This window comes from Lonchura striata, chromosome 15 (assembly GCF_046129695.1).
Source record: "Lonchura striata isolate bLonStr1 chromosome 15, bLonStr1.mat, whole genome shotgun sequence".
In the NCBI taxonomy this organism is placed as follows: domain Eukaryota; kingdom Metazoa; phylum Chordata; class Aves; order Passeriformes; family Estrildidae; genus Lonchura; species Lonchura striata.
In genome coordinates, this window is record NC_134617.1 from 2,718,556 (window position 1) to 2,744,887 (window position 26,332).

Sequence of the window (26,332 nt, forward strand, 5' to 3'; positions counted from 1 at the left end):
GCCCAGAGCAGCTGCGGCTGCCCCATCCCTGAAGCATCCAAGGCCGGGTTGGACGGTGCTTGGAGCACGCCGGGACAGGGTTAGGTGTCCCCGCCATGGCAGGGGGTGCAATGAGAAGCTCTTTAAGTCGCTGCGGAGCGCGGCCGCTGCCCGTGGCACCGGGCGCTGACACTGACAGCTGCCGCCCTGCCCTGCACAAACATGGCGGGCGCCGCGCTCCTCACTCCAAGATGGCGGCGCCGCCCGCATCCGCCTGACCTCCCGCCCACACCTAAGATGGCGGCGCCGCGCGCCCATCCCCGGGGTGGCCGCCCCGACCGGGGGAGTCCCTGCCCGCACCAAAGATGGCGGCGCGGCGCCGGGCGGAGCCGCAGCCGGTGGCGGGGGCGGGCCGGGGGCGCGGCCGCCACCGCCCCGGAAGCGCCGCGCGGCCCCCGCCAGCTGGTTGTCATTTGGTGCGGCCGCTCGGTCCGGGCGGCACGGGCTGGGCAGCGGCCGCGCGGGGACCGGCGAGGAGGCACCGGCTGCGGCGGCCGCCGGGGGGGTGGGGGGCGGGGAAGGCGGCAGAAAAAAAAAAGCCACACGGAAAAAAAAAAAAAAAAAAGACGCAAAACGAGGCGGCGGCAGCGGCGGCAGCAGCGGGGGCTGCGCGCCGGGGACCGAAAGCTGTCGATCGGCTCGTCCTTCCAGCTCCCCGCAGCATCGAGCCCGCGGAGATCCCCCCGGTGCGGCCGGTACATGAGGGGCACGGCCCGGCCGCAGCCCAGCCGAGCCGCCGCAGGGCAGGGAGCGCCCCGAGCCGCCGCCGCCCGAGCTCCGAGCGCTGCGCCCCGAGACAGAGCCTGCCCCGAGCCCGCCGGGAGAGCCGCCTCGACACCTTCCATGGGGGAGAGAGGAGCCCGGCCGGCCGCGCCTTCCCCTCCGAGCCGGAGGCTGCTGCGCTGCTGAGGTAAAACCGCTCCTGCCTTGCCCGGCTCGAGCGAGGGCGGGGGACGCGCGGGGCACCCACAGCCCGGCCCCGCTGGATGCCGAGCGCCTGAGCAGGGAGCGCGTTCCGCGGGCTCGCTGGGGCTGCGGGAGCCGCGATTCCCGGGGAAGGAGGCGAGCCCCGCACCGCGAAAACACCCTCCCGGCAGCGGAGAGCGAGAAAAAACCTCCTTCCCCTTCCTCCTGCACAACTCGCTGTCCCCTCCCTTCCCTTTCCCGAACGCTGATTTTCTGAGATGAAAACCTTCCTCCTCGGACAGTCAGGACTCATATGAAGGACACGCAGATATTGGATCATAAATAAGAAGCGAGTCTGGCGAGCTCAGAAACCCAGCCCAGAAGGAGCAGCATCAAGAATCCACCCTTCTCCTGCACAACTCACTCCCCACCCAACACACAGAGAATACTGATTTCCTGAGATAAGATCTCACCCCTTTAAACAACCACACACGCACACACACACGGTGTATATTATTGCTAAATATAATAGGTTAAACCCAGCAGCACGGGATAAAGCCTCTTCTGCAACTCACTCCCCCATTTCACCTTTCTGAATGCTGAGATCCTGAGGTAAATTTTTCCCTTGTCCACAGCAAAGACTCTTTTTGAACAGGACACAAATATATATTAGATTATAGAGATGTATTAAATTATTCCAGATTTAAATCTATTTTTTGCTGCCAAGGGGTTGAGGGACCAGACGTCATTGTATTTTTTTTCTTCCCTCTTAACTCATTTATGGGCGAGTCAAGGCTGCTGAGGAGGAAAAAAACAGGATAGTTAGAATCTCTTTATCCTTATTTCCCAGAAGCTTATCCTCTCATTGCTGTGCATTTCCTTTAGAAAAAGGAAACCTCTTATTTTGTGAACCAAAGATTTATTTTTCCCTTCCTCCTGGCCAAAGGAAGGAAACGGACACAAATTGACACATTGAAATAGTTGAAGAGATCTATCTTTTGCAAAAAGAAAAAACAAATAAAAAGCAAACATCTTTATCCAAATCTGAAATAAATAGCGTGGAGGGAGACACTGGAATATCTAGTGAAAACCAGGATACTTGCTAATCTTGCCTCACAAGAGGACAAGCTAAACACTAAACATCAACTTGTTCTTACAGGGAGGATTCAAACCCTAAATATAATAAATGGGGGATTACGGGTTTGGAGTGTTAGTGCAAAACAACACTGGAAATAAGTCAGCTTTTCCAGTCAGATTTCATCCACATCTGCAGCCTCCACACCATCATCAAAATGCAACCCCCAGCCCTGCTGCTTTTATAAATAATAACACAGCTGCCAATGGCAGTAGTGCTGGGTCAGCTTGGCTCTTTCCTGCTCCAGCTGCCCATAACATTCAGGATGAGATTCTGGGGTCAGAAAAATCTAAAACTCAGCAACAGGAAAAGCAGGAGTCCCTAGAAAAACAGCAGCTTTCCCCTGGTCAAAGTCAGGAAGCAGGCATGCTCTCTGAACCCGAGAAAACTAAAACCGAAGAGAACCAGGGTGATAATTCTTCAGAGAATGGCAATGGAAAGGAGAAAATAAGACTAGAATCGCCGGTTTTAACAGGATTTGATTACCAAGAGGCTTCGGGGCTCGGTACTTCGACACAGCCCTTGACATCCACCGCATCTTCTCTGACTGGTTTTAGTAACTGGTCTGCAGCTATTGCTCCTTCTTCTTCTACAATAATCAATGAAGATGCAAGTTTTTTCCACCAGGGAGGGGTCCCTACTGCCTCAGCTAATAATGGTGCTCTGCTGTTTCAGAATTTCCCACATCACGTCAGCCCTGGCTTTGGTGGTAGCTTTTCCCCCCAGATCGGACCCCTCTCTCAGCACCACCCTCATCACCCCCATTTCCAGCATCATCACAATCAGCATCAGCAACAGAGGAGGTCTCCTGCAAGTCCTCACCCACCTCCATTCACACACAGAAATGCTGCTTTTAATCAGTTGCCTCATTTGGCCAACAATCTTAACAAGCCACCTTCTCCGTGGAGCAGCTACCAAAGCCCCTCGCCCACCCCGTCCTCCTGGAGCCCCGGCGGCGGCGGATACGGCGGCTGGGGAGGGTCCCAGGGCCGAGACCACCGCCGGGGACTGAACGGAGGGATCACCCCCTTGAACTCCATCTCGCCCTTAAAGAAGAATTTTGCAAGTAATCATATCCAGCTGCAGAAGTATGCACGACCCAGCTCGGCCTTCGCTCCCAAATCCTGGATGGATGACAGCTTGAACAGAGCTGACAACATTTTTCCTTTTCAGGTGAGCGCACTCTGTTGTATCCATAAGAAAAAAAAAAAACACAACAAAAAAAAACCTCTCTAAAGAGCATTAATATGCCCTGGTTGTGGGATTTCTGTGCTTGCAACTGAAAAAAACCATATGGCTAACTCAAAATGTCATAGTGGGAATGATCCTCCAAGCTGTGATTCATGGGGTTTTTTTTTTAACAGTGATGGTCATAAATATCTATTGCGCACCAGCCATCTGTATTGGCCACTTTGCTTCAGCTTAATACTTACACACAGACAGGAATAGCCAATGGAGAAATTCACTGACAAGTATTTCAACAAAGAGGAAAAAGGAAAAAAAAGTGCCTGGTGGAGTATGAGAGATCTGAGGCCTTTGAAGGCATTCAGCAGTGTACCACATCTGAGAAAAAGTATGGAGTGATTTTATTTGGTTTTACAGTATCACATGGGCTTGCAGTGCAACATAATTTTTGTAGCGTTTTTGGGGGAAACTTTGCTTTTTACAAATAATGCTAATCAGTGCAGTTTGCTCTCCTCAGGAATGGCAGCAAATTTTGGTTACAGGCCATTAAATCAGCACTAAAAATAGATGTGGATGAGATCAGTTGGTGGTCTCCTGTGTTTTGCTGTGGCCTTCTCCTGGCAGGAGGCAGGTTGTCTGGCAGCTCAGCCTCTCCTTCTGGGCTGACTTGTTATGAATTTGAAAAGAACTGTATAATGTTGAACCTAATTTGCAGCAGGAATTAAACGAGAAGTCCCCTTCTTTTCATCTGACCACCAGTTAAACCCAGCTTTTATGTGTGTGTGTGCCTTTTGTAAACTCCTTTAGGGTGAATTAAAAGACCCAAGAGTTCTTTTACATTTCCAGGGTTGTTTTTCAAGCTCTTCAAATGAGGGCAAAAGTAAAATTCTCAACGTGATTGCAGTATTTCTTGCCATGCTGCAAGAACGGGGGTGACCTACTTAAATACAATTTCAAAGATACAAACTGTGCAATGTGTCTCATGATGTAAAAAACCAGAAATACATGTAACAGTGACTTTGTGGATGTGGGGAGAGTTGGGTTCTTTGCAGACTGCAGATTTTTGGTGGTGTGCAGGCCCTGCTGACAGCACAGCAGCTGCTGGCAATAACTTTCCTTTGAGCCTTTTTTTCCTACTGCAGTGCTACTGACTGGTTCAGTATCAAGTAGAACCCTTCTAAATTTAGAAAGCAGAGTAATAATTGATTTTAATGTCAGGATTTATAATGAATATGATGAAGCCATGTCCAGCATACCAAATTTATCCAGTGAAACCATTAGAAAAAGGGACCCAGCTGGAGCTGGTCTTTTTTCAGCCTCACTGCAGCGAGCCTTGGCTCACGTTTTGATTCACTCTGTACCCTGACACGTAGCTGATGTTGAGAGTGACAGAATGAGATCAAGTGTGTCCTTGCTGCTGTGTAAGCCCCAAATATATACACAGGCAGAGCAATGTGCTTGGATTGGCATCAAGGAAATTTCAGGGAACTGGCAAAGTCAACCTTGACTTCTGGATGGTGTTCCAGACACAGAATAGCAGACATACGAAGTTTGATCATGGTAAAGAAATCACTTTGGTGTAGCATGTTGGTGTCTGTTTACATAAACACCCTGATGGAGCTGTACATGTCAAGACCAAGTCTGACAGTCCTTCATGCCAAGAAAAGGAAAGTGTGGAGGGAAGTGCTCTCCAGTCTGTTACTATCACTTCAGTGAGGAAAAGGGCAGAGCAGCGGAGCAGGACTTCAGCACTGCAGCCCTAGAAAGATGCTGATTAATTTTGAAGCCATCTTGGACAACCACTTATTACAACTTTTTCTTTCTTTTGTGTAAAATCTTTAGCTCCTTTGGTCACTTCAGCTGAGTGTTGAAAGCACTGTGAATTTTTGAATCACTGGAAACAGATGATGTAAAATTTGACCTTTGATGTCTTTTTATTTTTTTTCTTGACTATGCTGATTCTATTCCTGACTCAAAACAGAATTTTTGCTTATTACATATTTGTGTTCATGCATCTTAGCTCTCTCTCTCTTGCTCGCTCTCTCTTTCTCTCTCTCTCTCTGCCCCTGAAGTATCCTTGCTGATGCAATCATGAACTGGACAAAGCTATTTTGTTACTGGAATCTTCTTAGATTCCTGTTTAGGAAATAATTGAAAGCTGTCTTTGCTGCAGCAACATAATGGAGTAATTTGATACAACAATCCCTTTCATTTAATATTTATGTTTTGCTGCTTAAATCATTAACAAGTGATGCTGCAATCTAGTGAAAATGAGTTTCTTTAGAAAGCAAAGTGTAAACCAGCAATTGCAAATATTTGGGGATCGCTTTTTTTACTTTTCCTCAGAGGTTGTATTATTCCAAAGCCTGGTGGCACACAGGATTCTGGCTGTGTTTTGATGGAAATCTTGGGGTGACCACAAGTAAGACTTTTCCTCTTTGGAAAGGATGGGATCCCATAATTTCCCTATAAGCCACTGATGTGAACTCCTGCTTCCTTCAAACATCCCTGCCCATGGGATGAAATGGGTGCTCCAAATGGTGCAGATGAAAGGAAAATACTGCGGTGATCAGTTTGATAACCTTGCAATTTGATGATGCCTTGCCTTGGCACTGAGAGCTGCATGCAAACCCTGTGCTCTGTGCTCTAAGTGTTTTCCATTTGGAATCCTGTCTCCTGCAATTCCCAAATGACAGTGCCTGTAGGAACCTCTTACAGGGATGGAACTGGCAGCAAGGTCAGAGAAGACTTAACCAGATCTGTTAATGAAATTAAGTTTTGATGTTGTGCTTTAGCCACTGGGCAGGCTGCCCCCTTCAAAGATCTTTTGAAAAGAGAAAAGCCATTGTTCTTTGTGTGTTCGTTTGAAAAGGAAATGGTCTCCAAATGAAAAAGTGGTTCCTGAATTCAAATTAAAAAGCAAAAAGCAAGAGTCTTTTGGCTCTCACAACCTTCTATGAGAATTAATATATGAAAATGCTTTGAGTGTGACTGTGGCACCCTACCAAGTTAGTGATTTTTAAGAATAATTCCTTGACCTTCTCTCCCAGCAGCACTGACAAACTTGGTGCTCAGTAATTGTGTTTCACGGCAGCGCTGCCTTCAAGATTGTTTTGGCTTTCCTTTGGCTGTGTACTTGCACTTCCTCCTGAGTGGAACATCCTGCCTGTTATGCAATGCATAAATCTTGCTTTGATAGGCATTTCCAGCTTTCCAGATCTCATCTTCAGTGCGTGATGATGTTTTTTTAAATGGCTCTCTGAAGGCACAAGCAAGTGAAGCAATAGTGCTCAGCTTTCTGTAAAAATGCTTAAAAAGAATTTGTGTTTCTTCCTGGAATCAGGTTCGAAAATAACTGCCCATTTCAAAGAATTTTGTGCATGAGAGCAGTTCATTGTATCCACTTGTTCAAAATGTTTTTTCCTTTCTTCCCCAGTGGCTGGTTTCCAGGTATATAACCCCTTCCAAATCCAGCCAGGCCTGTGCCAGGGAGACTTGCTCTTCCCCCAGGCAGATATGGAATGTTTGAGAAAACACATTCGTGATTACAAAACGTGTTTGAATTCCGACCTCTACGTCAGCATTTGTTTGCCCATAGAAATGGCCTGATTTAATAAGTGCATTAAACAAATTCACAGGGAGCTGGAGTTAAAAAAAAAAATAACCTCTTGAATGCATTTGCCAAACTTTCCTCTTAAGGGATCTTGCAAATAAATTTCTTTACTGCTCCTCTTCATGTTAATATTTAGGTTTGAGGAACCTTTTCATAACTCACTATGACTGGCTGCACAAAAAGAGCTTATTTGTTTTGCAGAATTTACTTTTTTATTCTAGCAACAGCAATTATTCCAAATAATTTCAAGGTATCGTTTGAAAACAGAGCAAATCCTTGAAGCTGGGTTTTTAAACCCGTTCCCCTATTTTTGTGTAACTCCATCAGCTGTGCAGTAATTAGTGTTTTGTGTGCTGCTCCCCACAGCTACTGATCTGTGGGATTAGCAGCACTCTAATGTGGTATGACATACAGAAGTTAAGTGCTGTGGAAGTTAACACTGTTCTTGTTTTATAAACTTACTACTGACGTTCATACTCGGGCTTTGGCCCTCCTGTGTGTTTTTGACCTCAGGGTTTCTGTTTAAAGAGAGCTTTTGTTAAGAAGCTATTTGAATTATGTTTGTCTTTTTCCTAAGATTAAAAGGAGTACTCTTATTAAGCATTTTGCTTTGAAAGTTGCATACTTAGCAGCCCAACAAGGAGTGAGAATGCAAGATATTGTGGAAAATCGTTCTGGAAGATACATGATAAACTAATGTGCAGCTAAAATAGAAACACACATGTTACCAACATTTCCAGTAAAGATTTGTCATTTCTAACACTTAAGAAATTCAAGTTGGACTAAAATTTGTGTTTTGTGCCACTTCATTTTTCCAGCTCACTCTTATTGTTCCCTGGTGAAGCTATAAAAGATGACCTGGGCAGAATACAGCAACATCCTTTCAGGAAAAACCTGTTTACTCAAAGCCTTTAATTCACTGGATACTGGACTGGGAGCTGGAATTTGCAGGGTGCTGGGAAGGAGGAGAAGCTTCCCCAGAAGGAAAATCCAGTCCAAATTTGTGTTGCAATTGAAAGAGAAGTGTGGAACTTGTATTTATGATGATAAATATGGTGATACTCGCTCCCCTGTGCTTGAGATATGTGGCTTTGGAGTTGTGGGAAATGGGAACAGAAAGGCTTCTCCTGCTGTAATTAAGGTACAAATATAGCTGTGAGGTTTTTGATTTGCACAAATGTTCTGGTTTGACAAAGATGTAAATGTCTAAAACAAGCCCCACTTTTACAACTACACTTACTCCATAAATGCTTATCAATAAATTGCTTGATGCAATGACATCTTTTGCATTATTCTTGATGCCTTGGAATTCAGATCAACCTTAGTTTAAAATATCAGGCCCAGCCTTAGCTACCAGCAAGTTGATTTTTTGGTGCAGTTTGGGATTTACCACTGGGAGGCCCATCCTGGGAAGTGCTCTCAGGTTCTGGCATCTTAATTATTCAGGTGATGGTAATGCTGTGGGTGCAGACTAAATATAGTGACTCTATAAAGAGTTAATAGTTAAATTAAGTGTGCATTTTTCTGATGTGCAGGAGAATTAATGTGTGGGATCTTCAAATTCAAAGTACATCTTCCTGTGCAGGAAAAATTCCTGTGGAATTTCTTTTGCATGGGAGGATAACCCAGTATATATCACACATGTTATGCACCAAGTGACTTTCTTTTAGGGATGAAATATAAATAGAGATGAAAAATAAAGTTGGAATAAGGATTAGAATTTAATTTTTTTGTAGATTCCAGATGTGGTTTGTTGGTTATTATAGACATTTACAGGCTCAATAACTGATTTTTCACCAGATCTGCAGGCTGTCATCTCTTGTACATTGTGCAAACAGCACTGCTTATTCCAAATTATGTTTAATAAATGTCTTCTGAAATGTTGGCTTAAAATTTAAACATAGTCATGTATATAGTCATGTATTAAGACTGCACATTGATTTCTTTCTTTTTGGTTGTTTTGTGGCTTTAGTTTGTTTAATTTGGCTTGTGTTTTGTTTGTTTGGGTTTTCTTTTTTTTGATTTTTTTATTGTGGCTTTGTGTTTACCTGGTGTGTTTCTGCTTCAGTTCTATTTCCCAAGGGTAAAAGTGTGTAGCCTTTGAGCCCTCTGATAAAGAAGCTTTTTAGATGTCCTAAACAAACTTGTGTAAAGCCAAATTCTGTTGGAACCCAGGTAAATAATATCAGGCTGTGGTCGCCACATTTTGTTACTGAATTGTACATACTCTGCTTTAGTCCAGGATAGTCATTACCCCTGTATATTTTCTTCATCAATAAATAAGTGTAAAGTAGCAATCCTGCTCCAAAGCACTGTAACTTTGTGAATTATGACATTAAAGCCATCACCATGTTGTTATTAATTCTCCCTACATGAAATCTTTTAAAGAAAACATTTTTTTTCCTAAGTTATTGCTTTATAAGTATTATGTATCTGAGAAAAGCTCACATTTAGCTACTGGTTTGTGGTCAATATCTTGATTATTAGAGCTATTTTTGGGTGAATTATTGGAGCTATTAGAAGGATTAGCTATTATTTAGATTAGAGCTATTTTTGGATTAGAGCTTTGGGATGAAATGCAGGGTTATGCATTTCTTCAGGGGTTTGGCCACTCCCACTAACCTTCACCAGCCATTATTTTTTCTGTAGATGCATAATAAATGGATATATTTCAGATATGGTTCTGATAAAATGCCTTGCAGGATAAGACTGACGAAATCTGTGCTGCTGTTCTCAAAGACATTTGACTATAAAAAAAAACTTTAATTTGTATAAAAATTCTCAAAACTATCAATGGTGATTTTCTCTAGTAATATGCAACCTGTCAGGGCAAATAATCAACTAAATGAATTTTTTTTTTTCTTTTTAACAATAAGCAACCTGTGACCCAGCTGAGCTTGGCACCTTGGCTGGACTTTATTTATTTAGGCCTGACATCTTCACTGGGTAGATGTACAGTGCCTTCCTTATCCATCCCAAGTTTTAGCCATTCCTGCTTTTTCTGGGTGGGAATATCACCAGTTAATGTGTTGTATCACTGTGCAGGGTTGTGTTTTAAAGTGCTTGCAGTGTGATTTGCAGCTTATGGACCTCACCCTGGAAAAGGGACAGCTTGTGGGTTCACTTGGAAAGGAAAATAAATTCCTCAGCACCAAAAGCTTCCATTGGAGAATGCACTTCCTTGTGAACCAGCCAGTTCAATTCCATTTTTTCCCTTCAAATGTTTAAATTCTCTGTTGTCTGTATTAAACATGAGCATTGCAGCAAACCCTTTGTTACTCCAGCTCAGCCAACATAACCCAGATATTTTAGAGAGGAGACTTGCTTCAGGCTCAGGTGCTCAGCACAATAAAGTGGGAATTACTTGGCCTGGGTCACTGCCTCTGTGTCTCTCAGACAACTGAAATGTGAAGTGCCACAATTCCACAAAGCTTTGGAGTTACTGAGGTTCTGCACTTTGTGAAATTCGAGTTTTGTAGCTGTTCATGGGGTGGGCTTGAGGTGAACACAAGAATTCAGGAAGGAGAAGCTGCTGAGGGACATCAGGTTTTCAGTAAATGCTCCCACCTGTGTTTTAGGTTATTTTTGTCATTTTGTGAGGACTGCTGGAAATGCAGAGGTTGCCTTCTAATATCCATTTGTGAGTTACTCAACTGTTGGATCCTAATGGATCCAAAATCTTGTACTCACTCCTGCTAAGGGATTTTAATGTAACTAGAGTTTGAAATAGATAAGAAGTAGCAATGTTTAAACCCAACCAATAAATTAAATCTGCTAGGACAGGCAGAAAAAACTGTAGGAAAACTGTAGGAAATCTATAAAAACAGAAAACTGTAGGAAATCTATGAAAGAAAAGCACTGAATTTAAGATTTGAAATGCTCCTGATATTTTCTCTAAGGTGCCTCAATTATCTTGTAATAGAAATGACCAGGGAAATCAATCCTGTGGGGAGACAGGGCAGTGCTGTGCTTTTTATAGCAAATTTGATATTTGCTAGACTTAATAAAGGAACTGGTTCCAAACTCTGGCCTTTTTAATGCTATTTGAGACACAGCACATCCGGGTTGGAATACGTGGCCTGTTCTGTCTCAGCAATAAACTGTTCTGAAGAGAGGAAAAATACCAGGAAATTCGATTGAAAAATGGTATTTTTTAGTGATCAGAATGTAATTTACAACTTGGAAATGGATCAGGAGCTGGTGAGTTCCTGCTCTTGGAATAGTTTGGGGTATTTAAAGTCCAGAATGAGGGATCAGTGAAATCAGGAATGGCCCTTGCAACACAAATCTCTGCTGCTTCAGCACTGAAAGAAAGCACTTTATAACTCACCACTGCCTTTAAAAATATTCCAAGCTGGATCTGTGTGCTTTGGAGAAATTTCAGCTTCACAGCCAGTGTTAGGGACAAAAAACACACTGAGTGCTGGAATAACAAGAATTGTGGAGAAGGAGTCAAGAGCAAAAATGTCCAAAATTTCTATTTCTTGTTTGAACAGAGACTTCCCAATGCTTGAGCTCAGTTCAGAGGGGATTCCTTAGAACAGGAATGAAATAAAATCTTTAAAGGTGATGGTAGAGAGCTTCTTGGACAGAAAAAAAAATTAAAATCAGGGTGGATTAATGTAATTATATAAAATTATATCCAAGTCCAAATGTATAAATACACAGAAAGCATGGATATGTGAATAATAATGGGAATTAGAGTGATTTTTTTTTTCCTCCTTTTGGGACCTTTTATGATATTGTAAAGATTTCAGAGATTGCAAGAAATTTCAGTTATTCGGAATTTGCCAATTAAAGCAGTGCCAGGGTATTTTATGTTGTGTTTTGCTTGTATAACATCAGATTTGTATGATGTGGAATTGATTGTTTGGTTGAGAAAGTCTGACCTGGGCATGTGTAAAATGATGGCTTTGGTTAATAGGAAGGAGAAATTGGTTATTATTAGATTATTATAGATCAGATTTATATTTAATAATATTGTAATTTTTTTATATTCCTATATCAGAGGAAATTTTTTTAATATTCCTCTATCCTTTGGTGTATGGTTTTTGCTTAATTCTGCTGTGGTTATGTAGAAGAAATTGGAAGTTTTTGTGTTTCAGGTGCTCGTGTTTAACACTGGCTCTGTTTGTGTTTTCTTGCAGGATCGCACGAGGACTTTTGACATGCACTCACTGGAGAACTCCCTAATTGACATAATGAGGGCTGAAAATGATTCACTGAAAGGTAAATTTAGACACAGACTATTTCCTGCAGCAAATAACTGGGGAGACGGGTTTACTGAAAATAAGAGGCTCCAGTTTTGGGTAGGAAAAGTGAATTTCCCTTGTGCACCTGATGGCTTTTTTTGGATGTGTGAATGAAGCTGTTTCAGCACAGGAGCACTCAGGGTGTCTGTCCTGGTCCAGAGCAGTGCAGAACACAAACACAGGCTGACCTGTTGTGGTTTTTCCCAGGGGTTTTGATCAACTGCAGGAATCTTTTTCAGATCAGCAAGAAGTAATTTTTTGCCTAATGGGGTTTTCTTGATGAAGTCATAGTTTTTTTCTGTCTTGGAAAGAATAAGGTTTATTCATGTTCTTTTGAGCAAAAAAGAATTTCATCTTTTTTTACCTTTTTGGAACCATTGGGAGAGGAAGAGGAAAATTGAAGTGACTTGCATTTGGGATTTATCACTTTTTTTCCTTTTGTTTTTTTGGCAAAGGTAGTTGTGCTTTGGAAATACCTCAGCTTACAAAGTATTCAAAGTATTGTCTGCACATCATTTTCTCTGAATAAAAACTGCTTATGGTCAACAATTCAGAGCTGTAGTTTCATGTCCTGTAGGATGAGTAATCCATTGCAGTTCAGTGGTTACATGTATGAGTGGAGTAGTCAAATTCTCACACACACTCCTTATCTAACCACTCACTTTTGTTACCAGTCATGAGACCACTAAAAAAAAACAAACCTGCACTTGTGGTTTCTGCAAGTAAATTCCTTTTGATATCAAGGCTTGTGGTGGTAATGAAATCTGACTTGTTGTAATAGTGATTCTTGCTCAGAAGAGCAGCCTTTGATAAACTGGCAAGAACTTGTGTTTGTTGCCTTCTCTGTGGTCGGGAAATGCAACTCGAGTTTCCCATCCCCAGAGCTGTGCAGAAATTCAGTGTGGTGAGAAACACCACAAAATACTTCCCTGTTGAAATAACAGGGAGAGCCTGATGTGGATAAAACTGATGCCAAGTGAATTAAAACCCCAAAATACCTTCCCTCCTTATGCAAAGGGGACCAGGTTTTTATTAATGCCAAGTATTAACAGCTTTTATTTGGTTTATGTTCTGTCTGGTAACATCCTATGGCCCCAGAATTGCATATGGAGCCAAGAGTGAGGTGCTCTTCCTTGACTGGGCACCTGGGATTTGCCCCCAAACCTTCTCTCCAGCTGCCAGGCATTCCCAAACCAGGTTACAGCTCTGAAATCTGGCCCCAGGTGACATGGCCATGGGACAAATAAAATCTCCCTTTAAATCTGAGTTTAACAAACTCAGCTTCCTATGTATTTATGGGCAGCTGCTAAGCAAGGGTACTTCTGAAAGTAGCTTGATGTTTAGTTTAAATGCTTTGAAAAGGTTCTTTGCAGTTGAAATATTTATTTTTGAGTGCTTAGCATGTTTTAAGAGTGATGGAATAAGTATGTCAGCAAGGAATACAAATAGTTCTGACACGCATTAATTCCTGCTTCAGCCTGAGTGTTAATCCCCTCTACAAAGTCATCTGTGGCTTCTTCAAAGTTCTGTGTGCTTGTCTCACACTGATTGAAACCCAGGGATATCTGTCAGGTCCTGGGCTGGAATTATTGCTTAGATTCCTTGTGATTTATTCTGTTTCACAGTTAACAGTTATATAACTGCACAGGAAAGAGCCTCACAGCCCAGATGAGACATTTAAGTGACTCTCCATGAAATATTTTGTTGTGAAGCCTCATTTTTCAAGGGTCTCCTCAGCAAGAACATGAACTTTGCTTCCAGTGAAGTGTGCAGTGCCTGAATTTGGCTGTGCTGCTCTGGCACAGCTCTCAGTGACTTAATTCCTGTCGGGTATTTAAGGAATGGATTTTTATTCAACCCAGCATCCGCCGGGCCCTGGTAACTGCAGAGATCATCCCTGAGTAGGGTGGGGTCTGCAAGGAGAGGAAATACCTTTAGTTAAACCGACTGATACAGCTGGAAAAAAACTGTAAACTGCTGGGACAAAACATTCCACATCAGGCCTGGAGTGGGGCTGCTGATCACGAGCCCTTTGTGTTTATTTTCCATCTGCTAACACAGATCCTGCCTCATGTTTTTCTCTTTTCTTGCCCCATCTTTATTTAAACCTCGGATATAGAAATCTTTAAATAGGACAAATTATGGCTGTCAGCTCAAATCTTGTTTGCTGTTTCAAACACCTGCATTTAAATCAGCAGCTCCAGAAGAAGTTTTTCAGTTTGCATTTTAAATGGGTTAATCAGTGCATGCAGTGCTTTGAACTAAAGTTGGATACTCTCAGAAAGGAAAAGCTTCTGGGTTTGAGACTTTAAAAATAGCCTGGACAAGACAGTAATAAAACACACTGTGGAGAGCAAGCTCAGAATGGCATGGAAATAATTCAGATGATCTAATAGGTCTCACTGCTATCTTGTGAGAGGTTTAATCCAGCCCCAGCATGAGTTTAGTGTGTAACATTAACAGCACCCCTTTGATATTGTCATGGACTGCCAGAGAAAGAGGAACTGTGTAAAATACCCCTTCAAAACAACTGGGAGAACAGGCATGATAATAGATACCAGTCACAGTTTGGAACCTGCTGTCTCTGGAACATCAGTTCCATCTTTAAATGATATGTTCAGAGCAGCAGGCTGGGAATTCTGTAATAAAATCAGAAGTAGGCATTCTTCCAAATGTAACAAAGTCCATGCATAGTGTGTTCTTCGTGACTGAGGTGATTAAGCTGTGCTAGCCTGGGATTTGTTTAGGTCACTAATAATTTTATTCTTAGGTTGTCTTGCCATATGAAATAAATAATGTTTTCTGTATGAGGTTAAAAGGTGACTCTTACAGTGAATCAGTACACTCTGTATTACCTTTTAATGCTTTGAGTAGGCATTTTACCATTTTCTCCCCTTCTTTTAAGGTATATTTTTATCCCTGCTCAAATCCTCTTCCTTTGCTGAGCAGCTGCCATTTCAATATGTTATTTTTATCCAGCCCAGTGAGTGTGCTGCGTGCTGCACAGCCAATGTCAGCCTGCAGAAGCCTTTCCCTGGAGACTTAATTGCATCTTCTTTACAATGTACTCGGCCTCCCTGAGCTGAGCCTGGGATCCAGAGCCTGATTTTTGAATCTGGGTCTTCCAGATGGCAATTTGAGCATTACTGTAATAGTAGTAGATTGACTAAATATTTCCTTGTTAAGTGACACTGAAATGTCTTTAAATGCTTTATGACTGGTTTGCTACTGAAATATACAATATTTCAGTTGAGAATATCAGGTTATTGCCTGGAAATGATGCAAGGTGCATCTGCTTCCAGCACTGCAGAGCACTCCTGTAAAATCTGGGTGTGAACAGCTCAGTGTCTGCAGGAATTCTGTGACTGTGACACAGTCTGAAAAACTAAACACACTTCTGCACCAAAGGGAAGGGTTGAGGAGTGGAGTAAAGTTGAACAGCAGCCCTAAATTTTAATTTTGAAAAGTCAGAATGCTGCAAAGTTGCCCCATTCAGGATTTCTCTGAGCAAGTGGAGAGACCAAGCTGTATTTTTAAATCATCAGCCCCTTAATATTTACCTGAAAAAACATGGCAAAATTGAAAAAAATATGTAAACCTTATAAAATGTTCTTTGATGAAAGGGATCCAAATAGTTTTGAGAGCTTTTTTGAATATTGGATAAGAATCTGAACTGGTTGGTTTTTTTTCAAGCCATATGGATTATGCAGCATATTTCTATTAATGGAGTAGAATAGGATATTTGGGTTTCTGTGTTATCCAGAATATTAATGAGAACCTGCTGAGAACCAGTCCCAGTTCTCTTTAGAGAAGTTTAGGGTCCTTTATATATGCACAGGACAAAATCTGACCTCTTTTAAAATGTAAAATACTAAATTTTGAGGTTTTTTACAGCTGCTGTGGTGGTTGCACCTCAGACTTTGGGGTTTATCTCCTTGGCCAGAACTTAAGGGTTACTTATTTGCAATTTTTTAATGTATCCAGCTTCAAATAAAATGAACAAACCTTTCCTTTCAGGCTGCAGGTTGTTCAGGTTTGCCTTCATTTTCTTTGTAAACTGTTGATGAGTTACTGTGTGAATGTTTCATTTTCAGGATCTTCCTGAATTTTACCTCCTATGCCAGGAAGGGCTAATGGGATTTGCAGGCCCGAGTGCCTATTAATTAAGAGGAAAATTAATTGTTTTACTATGTCAAAATATTGCAGAACTGGGTCTAATAGCACTGAACTCCAGCCCACGCTGAGGGAGCTGGGATGGGGGAAATTCTGTGGGAATTTTATTTGAAATCAGCTGTTCCCATTCCTGTTGCAATCCACTGATTTCAGGTGGGTTAAAGTATTACAGCTTTTGCTATTCTATATTCTAAAATATTAACAAACAAGGGCTTTCTTTCTTTCCAAAATAGGTAATATTCAAAATTTTGGGGCAATACTCAGTATCTTAATTTTTAATTAAGTGAAGTGTTTGTTGAATTTTCCCTCCCTTTCCAATATTTGGGATTCATCACAGCTTTTGTTTAGAAACAGCCAACAATCTTGTAAGAGAATGAAATCACTTGGGCAACAGGAAGGGACTAAAATCTTCTATAAATCAACACTGAGATCAGATTCACAGATTGGATTTGAACCTGCCACAGAAGTAATGGATACAAACCATACATAATGTATGATTTTACACTCGTTACCTCATAAACTTCCAGTCATTTAAATGGATATTTGGGGTTGTGGCTTCAATGAAATTATTCAGAAGAGGTGCTGGATTTGGTGAGGATTAGAAAGGTAAAAGCAGATTGGGAGGAAAAAAAATCATGTATGAAAATTGGGAAAAAAAAAAAGGGGAATTGGCCTGAGGTAGAACACAGGGAGGAAAGATCTCCAGTGAGGAGAGACTCAGGAGCTGGGCCTGGTCAGTCTGGAGAAGGGGACACTGAGAGGGGATCCCATTAATCCCTATAAATATCTCCAGGGGGTGTCAGGGGATGGGGCCAGACAAGAATTACTGAGCAGCTGAACCTTTCTGATAATACCTGTCTGTCAGAGAAGTGCTGGCTTTGACAAGGCACATAGCAACAATCATCAAACAACTCTGCAGGATTTGGAGGTGGGCAACCTTGATTTATGCTTTGTCCAAAATGGAGCCATTTAGCACTGATGGAACCACCCTTTGAGACCAGGAAATTCCTGTTGCTGCCACCTCAGAGCAGTACAAAAATCCCAGGGTTTTCTGATCTTAATCCAATTTGGGCATCAGTGGCAGGATTCCTGTGCAATTCACTGGAGCAGACCTGTGTTTTTCTGTCCAGTCATTTCTCCCAGGCCCCTTGCCATGCTGTCCCATCTCCAGAGCCTGCGTGGAAAATTAAATACCTCTCATACTTCTCAGACAAGATATTTCCTTGGAATGCATGTGCTGTAAGTGATGTGGCAGTCAGAGCTCTTTAAAACACAGCAAAACATTGAAATAGTGCTGAATATTTTCATGTCTAACTCGCTGATTTGCTCTTCAGAAGTGGTACAGCCAACAAAATCGTTCTGAATGCCGTGACAGCAGCCTTGCTAATCTGATTAAAACCTTTCTAAGGTTTTCTTGCTTTCGTTTTTATATTTGTGGCCTCGTGAAATTAATTCCATCCCTTTTTTTTTAGAAGTGTGTTTAATCTTCTGCTTTGTTTAATGTCATTGTTCACCAAGTAGATTTTGGTTTAGGTTTGGTTTTTTTTTTTTTTTTTTCTTTTCTGAATTCTTGCTTTGATAATCTCTGACCATTCTGGATCATCTTCAAAGCTGCCTTTAATTTGGAGCTGTATTTCATGAGTGGTGTCTGTTCCTTGTTTTAGAAGACACTGAACTCTCCTGCCTCCCTGCCCAAACTGCTCAAACTACCTGTCTTTTTGCTTTTTGCTCACTTTGTTCACTTTTTGCCTTGATGTTGAATCGTTTGAGTCTTTTGTTAGCCACGTTTTGCATGATCTCTGCTGTCATGTTTGTGAGCCTTGAAATGGCATGAAAGAAGCAGGAAGAACAGCCTGAAGTGCTTTTCTTAAAACTGGAGTTAAAGAAGAAATGGTGTAATGAGAAAGAGGCTGAGTTTTGAGCCAAAATAAGGAGATGAGTGCTGAGGTGGGAGTGTAAAAGGGAAAAATTTGTTTTTAAGAAAGTCATAACTTCTTTAGTCATGGGTCATTGCTTATACCCAAGAGTGACTAAAATCTGAATTTTGCACCAATTATTTAAGTTACTTTAAGAAAGAATCACGATGCATATAGAATTTTTGTATTGAGCATCCACTTCTTTTAATCCAGCATTAGCTAGAATGGTAGCAACTATTGCTGAGACAAATTTGAGAACACATTTTAGAGTAGATTTATCCATCGTTGGCTTAATGCTTTGTGTGTTGGAATGCAGATTGGTCAGCTGTGAGGGCAGGTTTTTTCCACTCCAGTGTTGATGGCTGGATGTGATATTCACATTTTCTGTCCAGAGAATGTGACTGTCACAGCTGGAGGTGAGTGGAGCAGTGATGTGCTGCCTCCAGACAGGCACATGTCAAACGAGGTGCAGGGAGTGGGGTTTCAGCTTTACTCAGAAATCCCATTAGCAGGAATCCCAGCTCAGCACTCAGATTGGGTGTGAGGAAAGGATAAATGTTGTGCATGGAATGTGGGGATACTTAAATAAATACGTACTTATATAAATACTGCTGGTGCCTGGTTCTGTGCAGCACTTTTGAAGCCAGGCAGGGAAAATGGTAATTCTTTTCAAATAAAGTTTTCATTTTCTCTTCCCATTTGGATTGGGTATGGGGAAGTGTGTAATTAATTTTGTCACATGTTACTGGGAAATGAGTGTCCTAGCTGTGCTCTTCACTGGAAAAATGAAAAATGGGGAAGTGTTCCACTGCAGAGACTTGAGTGTGCTTCATCACAGAACCACGAAATGGTTTGGGCTGGGAGGGACCTTAAAACTCATCCCATTTCACCCCTGCCATGGCAGGGACGCCTTCCCCTGCCCCAGGTGCTCCAAGCCCCAGTGTCCAACCTGGCCTTGGGCACTGCCACAGCTGCTCACAGGGAAGAATTTCTTCCCAATATCCCATCTGACCCTGCCCTCTGGCAGTGGGAGAACATTCCCCCATGTCCTGAGGCTCCATCCCTTGGAAATTGTTCCTCTCCATGTTCCTTGTTGGCTCCTTCAGGCACAATGAGTTCACCCCAAATCCTTCTCTTCTCCAGGCTGAACAATCCCACTTTTCTCAGCCTTTTCTCATGGGTTGCTGTTGACTTGCTTGTGTTCCTGTTCCCTTCTTGTTTGGGAGTGAATTATGAGGATGGTTAAAAAAGGAACCAAGGCCTCATGTTGCATTCCAGGCTGTCTTGTGATCATTCCTTCCACAGACAAAAATAAGTTGCTTTGAACCTATTCTTGTACTTAAGGAACTGCAGGTTTAGATCTTGCAGTGTAAATCCAGCTCTTGCAAGTCACAGGCAGGTGACCCAGGAAAAAGCCTGGACAGAATTCCTGGTGCAGGAATTGCTGATGGGTGGACAGATACCAGAGCTCCTGAGGTGAAATGCTGCATATAAAGAGTCCAGGATAAAAGTGATACAAACCATGACAGCAGACATTCGGGACGGTTTTACACCTTCTCATAAATTGTTCAATAAATTCTCTACTAGGTTCAATAAATTGTTCTTGTCACTTGCAAGATAAATTTTATCTAGCAATTTTTAGCATACGACATCCCATTCCTCTCTTCCCTCCTGTCAGAAATTTTGTCATTAATGAAGTTACCACATTTGAAATAGTTTTGTGGCTGAGAAGCTGACTCCTGTAATGCTTTTTCTTCTCCCAGCTGCAAACTCTGCCTTTCAGTTCTTATTTTTCAAGTGAATACAGTAATACTTGGAGTGTTCAAAAGATAAATGCTGCCAATTATTCCATATCATAAACTGGAAGATGTATTGAGGCAAAAGATGGGATGTTTTTATAACTTGGTGTCTATTCTCCAGCAGTCATACATGAATATAAAATAAAGCTCAGTGCCATGAGCAGCAGGGTGCCTGCTTTCCTGAAATACAGTAGAATTCCATCTAACATCCAGTCTCCAGCTGATGGTTGTGCTCCATGATTTGCTCCTTTGCTTTTGGTTTCTTATCTCACACCCTGTGGGGGATCCTGGAGAAGAGTTGTAATCAAATACATACAATATTTAAAGCTCCCACTTAAATTGATTTGCAGTATCCCACTGGAATATAATTGGAATTAAGGAACAAATATTGATCCCTGGTAGACAAAGCTGGAACTGGGGCTAGGATTTGTAGCAGGTTGGTTTTTTCTGTGTTCTGGTGTTTGATAGCAAAGAAGCTTCAAAGTTACCTTTGAAGCTTCTGTAGTTTTGAGATGAAGGAGACTGAATTGGGTTTGTCAGATATCAGGAGTAGTTAAGTGGATGTGGAAATGGAGGAAAATCCTGTCTGGAAGTTCCTTCAGTCCAGAGTTGGTGTGACACAGCAGCAGCAAAGCAGTGACACTGCTGCTGGCTTTAAAGACCTTGGGGTTTCCAGGGTTAACCCTTTTTATCCCTTCACCCTTAGCTTGAGCTGTGCAGTGCCCATCCCTGGAGGGGTCCAGGCCTGGACGTGACACTCAGTGCTCTGGGCTGGGTGACAAAATTGGGATCAGCCACAGCTTGGACTGAATGGCTTTGGAAGCCTTTTCCCAGCCCAGTGATTCTGGGATTCAGTAATTTCTGGAAGCATGGCCAGGGCTTTTTGGCTCAGTTGCCTAGTCCAGGAGTTCCCTGGAGCTCCTGGCAGAGGTGGATTTGGAGTGGAGTGGCAGAGTTGGAAGCAGGATGTTCCCTCCTGCCCCTGCAGCCAGGCAATCAGGGAATCCCAGGGGCTGGAAGGGATCTCTGGAGATCGTCCAGCCCCAGCCCTGCCAAGGCAGGCTCACCTGAGCAGGTGGCACAGGGACACATCCAGGTGGATTTGGAAGCTCTCCAGAGAGGGAGAAGAATGTGGGGGGCTTCTTCCCAAGGATAACTCTTTCCTGGCTCTGACTGCCCCATTTCTCAGTGAGGCAGATTAAAGCCCTAAAAACTTGCAGCTCATTCCACAAGCCTTGGAAACAGTAATTTTCTCTTCCAGTGCTCCCAGCCTCTCCTCCAGCCCTGCTTATTTGATGTAGAAAGTTATCAACACTCCCTATTTGCAGTTATTATGCTGAGAATCTGCTTTCTGCCACTCACTCAGGTTCTACCTTTCTACCATGTGAACCCAATTAATTCAACATAATCACAGGTAAAACAGTGTTACTTAACAAAGGATTTTGCTGGATGATCCTCCACAGGGTTTTTGAAGGAGAGAAATCTGTTTACTTTTTGTCTGTCAGTTGTTTTGTGACTGTGACCTGGAATTGAAAATTAAAGATTCTAGTCAGACCTGTACTTGAGTGCTATGGAATAACAGAAACTTCATTTTGTTCCTGTTCTTGACAGAAGGAATGGTAAATACTTGTCTTCAGGCATCTGGCTTTACTTGAAATAAAGCATAATATTTGCATCTACAATAGTACTCCTGTTTTTCAGCATTTGTTTGGACATTTTGGACATAAGGTAGAGCTGAATTTAACAACATGTTTTTTAAAAATCTCTTTTTTACATTGTGTTTCTTTATAAGTAAATTAGGAGGAAAATTACAAGTTTTGGCAACTCTGCTGCTTACTTTTGCAGAATCAGTAATTCCAAAGGTGCTAATCCTTGGTTTTAATGTGCAGCAAAATTTAGGCTTCTTTGCTGGTTTCATGCTGACTTTGACATTGCTGAAAGTGTGTCAAATATAGATTCTTCAGATGTACACACAGAGCTGCTTAATTTTTTTGTAAGACTATTTTAAGATTAATAAAATATTATTGGAATAGTTTTCACTCTTTGAAGTTTGGTAGCATTTGAAATCCACAAAAAAGGGAATCTCTCATATTCCCTTTCAGTGGCTTGGTTTGGAAAACCATTTTTAGGACAGGGATCTCATCTGACAGTGTCAGAGATGGCTGGCACTGTAAAATGCAAAGTTCTGACATAGAATACATTCACTGCCAGTGCAGATTTGTTAGGATTTTGTTCAGTTTGTTCTGTATTGAGAGAATTTCTCCTGGATCAGGTGTCCTGGGCTGGAGCCATGCATGGGCAGTTGTTCCACAGTCAGCATGCAATAATTCCACATCATGTGCTTGGAATCATTTGCCTGGAATGAGAATGAGTGCCTGAGCTGGGCAACATTTCTGCACACATGCAAATGTCTCATGTTAACACTCATGGAAGTGGTGACTGATCCTTTTGTGGTTTAGATCTGCAATCAAGGAATGTATAAAAACCAGCACTTTTTTTGCCTGCCTTAGAACCTCAGAGTCACAGAGTGGTTTGGGGTGGAAGGGACTTTAAAGATAATTTAGTTTCATCCCCCTGTCATGGCAGAGACACCTTCCACTATTCCAGGGTGCTCCAATCCTGTCCAACCTGGCCTTGGCACTGCCAGGGATCCACAGCTTCTCTGTGCCAGGGCCTCCCCACCCTCATAGGGAAGAATTTATTCCCAAAATTGAATCTAAACCTTCTTTCTGTCAGTTTGAGGCCATTCCCCCTTGTCCCATTGCTCCACTTGAGGACAAACACAACTTTTCATGACATTACCTGCTTCTATGCTGAAAATGTCATCTAATAATTAAATTGTAAGGCTCTATTAAATGGAAAGAAATACTTACGTGTGTAATACATGCAGGTAAACAAGATTTTCTGTGTTTTGATTTAACAAAGAAAGCTCTCTGCAAAATCCCTGCTTGGGTCTCTAAATTTAATAGAGATAATTTAACCAAGTATGCATTAAATTCTTTACAATTTCCTTAACTTCTCTCCCCTTGGTTTGGTTAAGGAGATGTTTAATTTGTTCCCTGGTGAACCAGGGCTTGAGGTGACCTTACAGAACCTCTTGTGAAATGTCCTCTTACCTGTGGCAAGCATGTGATCCATGTGAAACGTGTTGTGAAATACAAAGTGATGATAAAATCTCATTCTGGAGTGAGAACCAGCCCTGCCTGCCCTCAGAGAGTACTGGGGGGGAAAGGTAGTAAAATATTAGAGTTCATGTTTGCAATGGCCTTGTGCACAGCGCTGGCAATCTTGATATCATTGCAAAGTACAGCTGAGGGTAGAAAAATGTAGGAATAAAGCTCTGCTGATATAATGGCTAAAGCAGATTGTGCTGCAGTTATTTTTCTGTAATTTAAAATTCAGGCAAGTTTTCTCTGGTAGATTCAAGGATATCCAGCTCACTTTTAGAAATAATCCTGTGGAACTTTGATACTTCTATTTCTGGAAGTTAAGTCCTAAGGGAAACAAAAGACAGCCTGGCCCCAAGTCACCTTCCCAGTTTCAGTGAAAGCCTGAAACTCTCTGAAAAAAGAAAAGAAAATCTAGCCTCTGACACTTTTCTCCATTTATGTAATACTTAACATATTTAACAAACAGCTGCTGATGTAGAAATACAAAATACACCTGGAATCACCAAGAACCAGGTGCTCAACTTGGGCACACTTGGTGCACCATAAACTTGGAGCAGGTTTGGGGCTTGAGTGATTTAGGATCCCTGCAGAATTTTTCAGGGTTTTTCAGCAGAATGTGTTTGTGGGGTTGTACCCAACATGGTGATGGGTTTTGTGCTGCTTCTTCTTCTAGAGGGAAGACAGCTCAGCACATTTAATTGGAGGTATAGACACAAAATATATGAATTTTAAAAAAATAATGGAGAAAGGGAAGGGGCCAGGAGCCCATTAAGTGTCTCAAATGAGGAGAAGACAAAAGAAAAAATCTGAGTGGGTTGCTTATTCCTGATGTTCATTAAAATGAAAGTAAAAGCAGCAAATTTTTGCAAAAGATCATTGACTTTCTCTATGGCTTTATTTCCATCACAGAAATAAATGGAGGACTGAAGGGACAAAATAATTGAAGCAGCTGCTAATAGCATTTTAAATTTCAGTCTGATTTTATTGGAAAAACATCTTTGCATTGGTTATTAATGAGCAGTTGAACCAGTTGCGTGAATACTTTGTATTTTTTATGTTTTGTAGCACAATTCCTGCTAAGATATCTCACGAGATAAATAAATCTTAGGCTCTTTATGCAATTATGTGAACCACTGAAAAAATGGGGAAGGGGAAAACAGCTTTGAGGAATCCAAGCCAAGGCTGCAGTTGGTCTCATTTCTCAGCAAAGGATGGGCAAGAGTTGTGATTTACAAATTAAACCTTTTCCTGTGCTTGGTGGCAGTTTAAGGCTCCATTTGTGCAGCAGCTTAGCTGGGTACTCGTGTAGCAAAGCCTTCTCTTAATCTGAATTTCTGAAAGCCAGAAGGGGGGACTCAGCTCCTTCCTGGCCTGCCAAGAGAGCATTCCTTGCCTCAATGCTGTTTGTATTTCACAGAGTTTCACATTGTGTGAAATTAATGGCGTGTGATGAACCCTGCATTCAGGGAGCAGAGAAAGTTTGTATCTGTGCTGTTCTGGGCGAGTTTATAAACTGTGGATCCTGAGAAATGTTTTGAAATGTCAGATGTTGGTATTTTGTGGCTTAGATGTGAAGCAAACACTGAAAACAAGAGGCAAATTAAGAAAGGGAAGAGGAAAAAAAATCATAGTATTTGGTTGTCCAAAGCTAGTATTTGGCACTGGAAAGAATTCCTAGCTGGTGGCTGAGCCTTTTTGGGGTGTTTTTTGTCCCGGTAAGGAGAAAAGTGCTGTTGTGTGGGGAGGCTGTGAGGAGTCCCCTGGCCCGAGCCGTGGTCTCACATCCACGGTGCAGCCGTGCCAGCAGAGAGTGTACAGAGAGAAGGAGGCTGTGTGGTTTTGTCAGGAATTCAGAAACCACAGGCAGGATTTTTCTGGCTTTATAGGCAGAGCTGGCTTTGAGAGTGCTTGATGTGCTCCAAAACGTGCAAAGGCTGCTGGGCTCAGTCAGGGACACAGCAAGATTGCTGATGCTCTGTGATTTCCTTCCATTTCTCCTTTGAGGACTGTATCGGCCTCCTGCATTTCTAAATTCAAAATTACCAGGTATAAACTATGCTTGTAAAGGCCCTCAGCCCATAAGATTCTCCCATAAAACCTTTGCCTCAAGAATATGCTCCAGTCTGAAGACCAGGGTTTTGTTAATTTGTGTTCTTGGTGTTAATTGTGAGTCTCTACCAGAGGAGTGAAATGATCTTATGGATGTTAAATAATCATGAAGTAAATTGGATTGATACAGTTTTTATTTGGAAAGAGGAAATGACTCCTGTATTGTTGTGGTTTACAAATATTGAAATGCTTAAACTAATTGCTGGCCTCAGTTTTGAATGGGGAAGCAAAATCAAAGACATGATGTGCTCAGAGTTTCTCACAGCACTTGCCAGGAAGAATCCAAGTTTTGAAAACAGTTGGCTTGCTTTCAGAAAGAGATTTTAATGAGATTAAAAGAGAAAGAATGTGCAAGTTTGATTAGAAAGTTTGGCCGTGCTCTAACAATGGGTTCTTGCAAGCCAGCAAAGCAAATGCTGTTGTTTTTAGGGGTAGAATTGATTTGTTCTGAAACATGAAAAGCAGGAATGAGTGGGTAAAAAAATTATTGCAGCACAGTGTCCTGGGTTAGTGTGAAAGAATCCATCCTGTTGGACACACTGCCCAGTCTAGAAGGCAACTTCAGTGGCCCAATTTTCTCCTTGATTTTTCAGTTTTTCAGCTGGTTATTTGCCAGTCAGAATTGAACCAAGGATTTTGTGGGTTGTGCAAAGCAACCTGATTTTAAAACAGAAAAGTTTCACACCAATCTTTCACTTTCCTTGTGTCAGGTCTTCTCCTCCAGTTTGGATGGAGAGCAGTGTTGGAATATTCTGGAGCTTGGCAAGGCAGGGAGAGCCTGGTGCATGAGGAAAGATCCATTTGCTTATAGGCACACCGCCAGGAATAGTTCAAATAAATAAATAAATGTGCAAGTTTGGGGCTAAAATTGCTTCCAAAAGTATCTTTGATTATCCATACCCACTTGGTCAGGCTCCTGTCACCGTGGTTTATCAGTAAGTAACAGAGCTGGGCTGAGGAGGCCATGGGGGGTGGGAGGGGCAGCTTGTGAACACTTATTTTAAATGACCTGGATCTGCAAAGGCTCGAGAATCA

The 26,332-nt window shown here is 42.1% G+C and overlaps 1 protein-coding gene across 2 annotated transcripts in view; it reads left to right on the forward strand.

The window, feature by feature from the left end:
* The first annotated feature begins 593 nt into the window (after positions 1–593).
* CPEB4 (cytoplasmic polyadenylation element binding protein 4) overlaps positions 594–26,332 on the forward strand; it is a 37,914-nt gene continuing 12,175 nt past the window's right edge. For both annotated transcript variants that reach the window (XM_021532132.2, XM_021532133.2), the window contains exons 1-2: positions 594–3,253; positions 12,026–12,107. In XM_021532132.2, the coding sequence (XP_021387807.1) occupies positions 2,132–3,253; positions 12,026–12,107 (1,204 nt within the window). In that variant the 5' untranslated portion in view covers positions 594–2,131. The remainder of the gene's footprint in view (positions 3,254–12,025; positions 12,108–26,332) is intronic.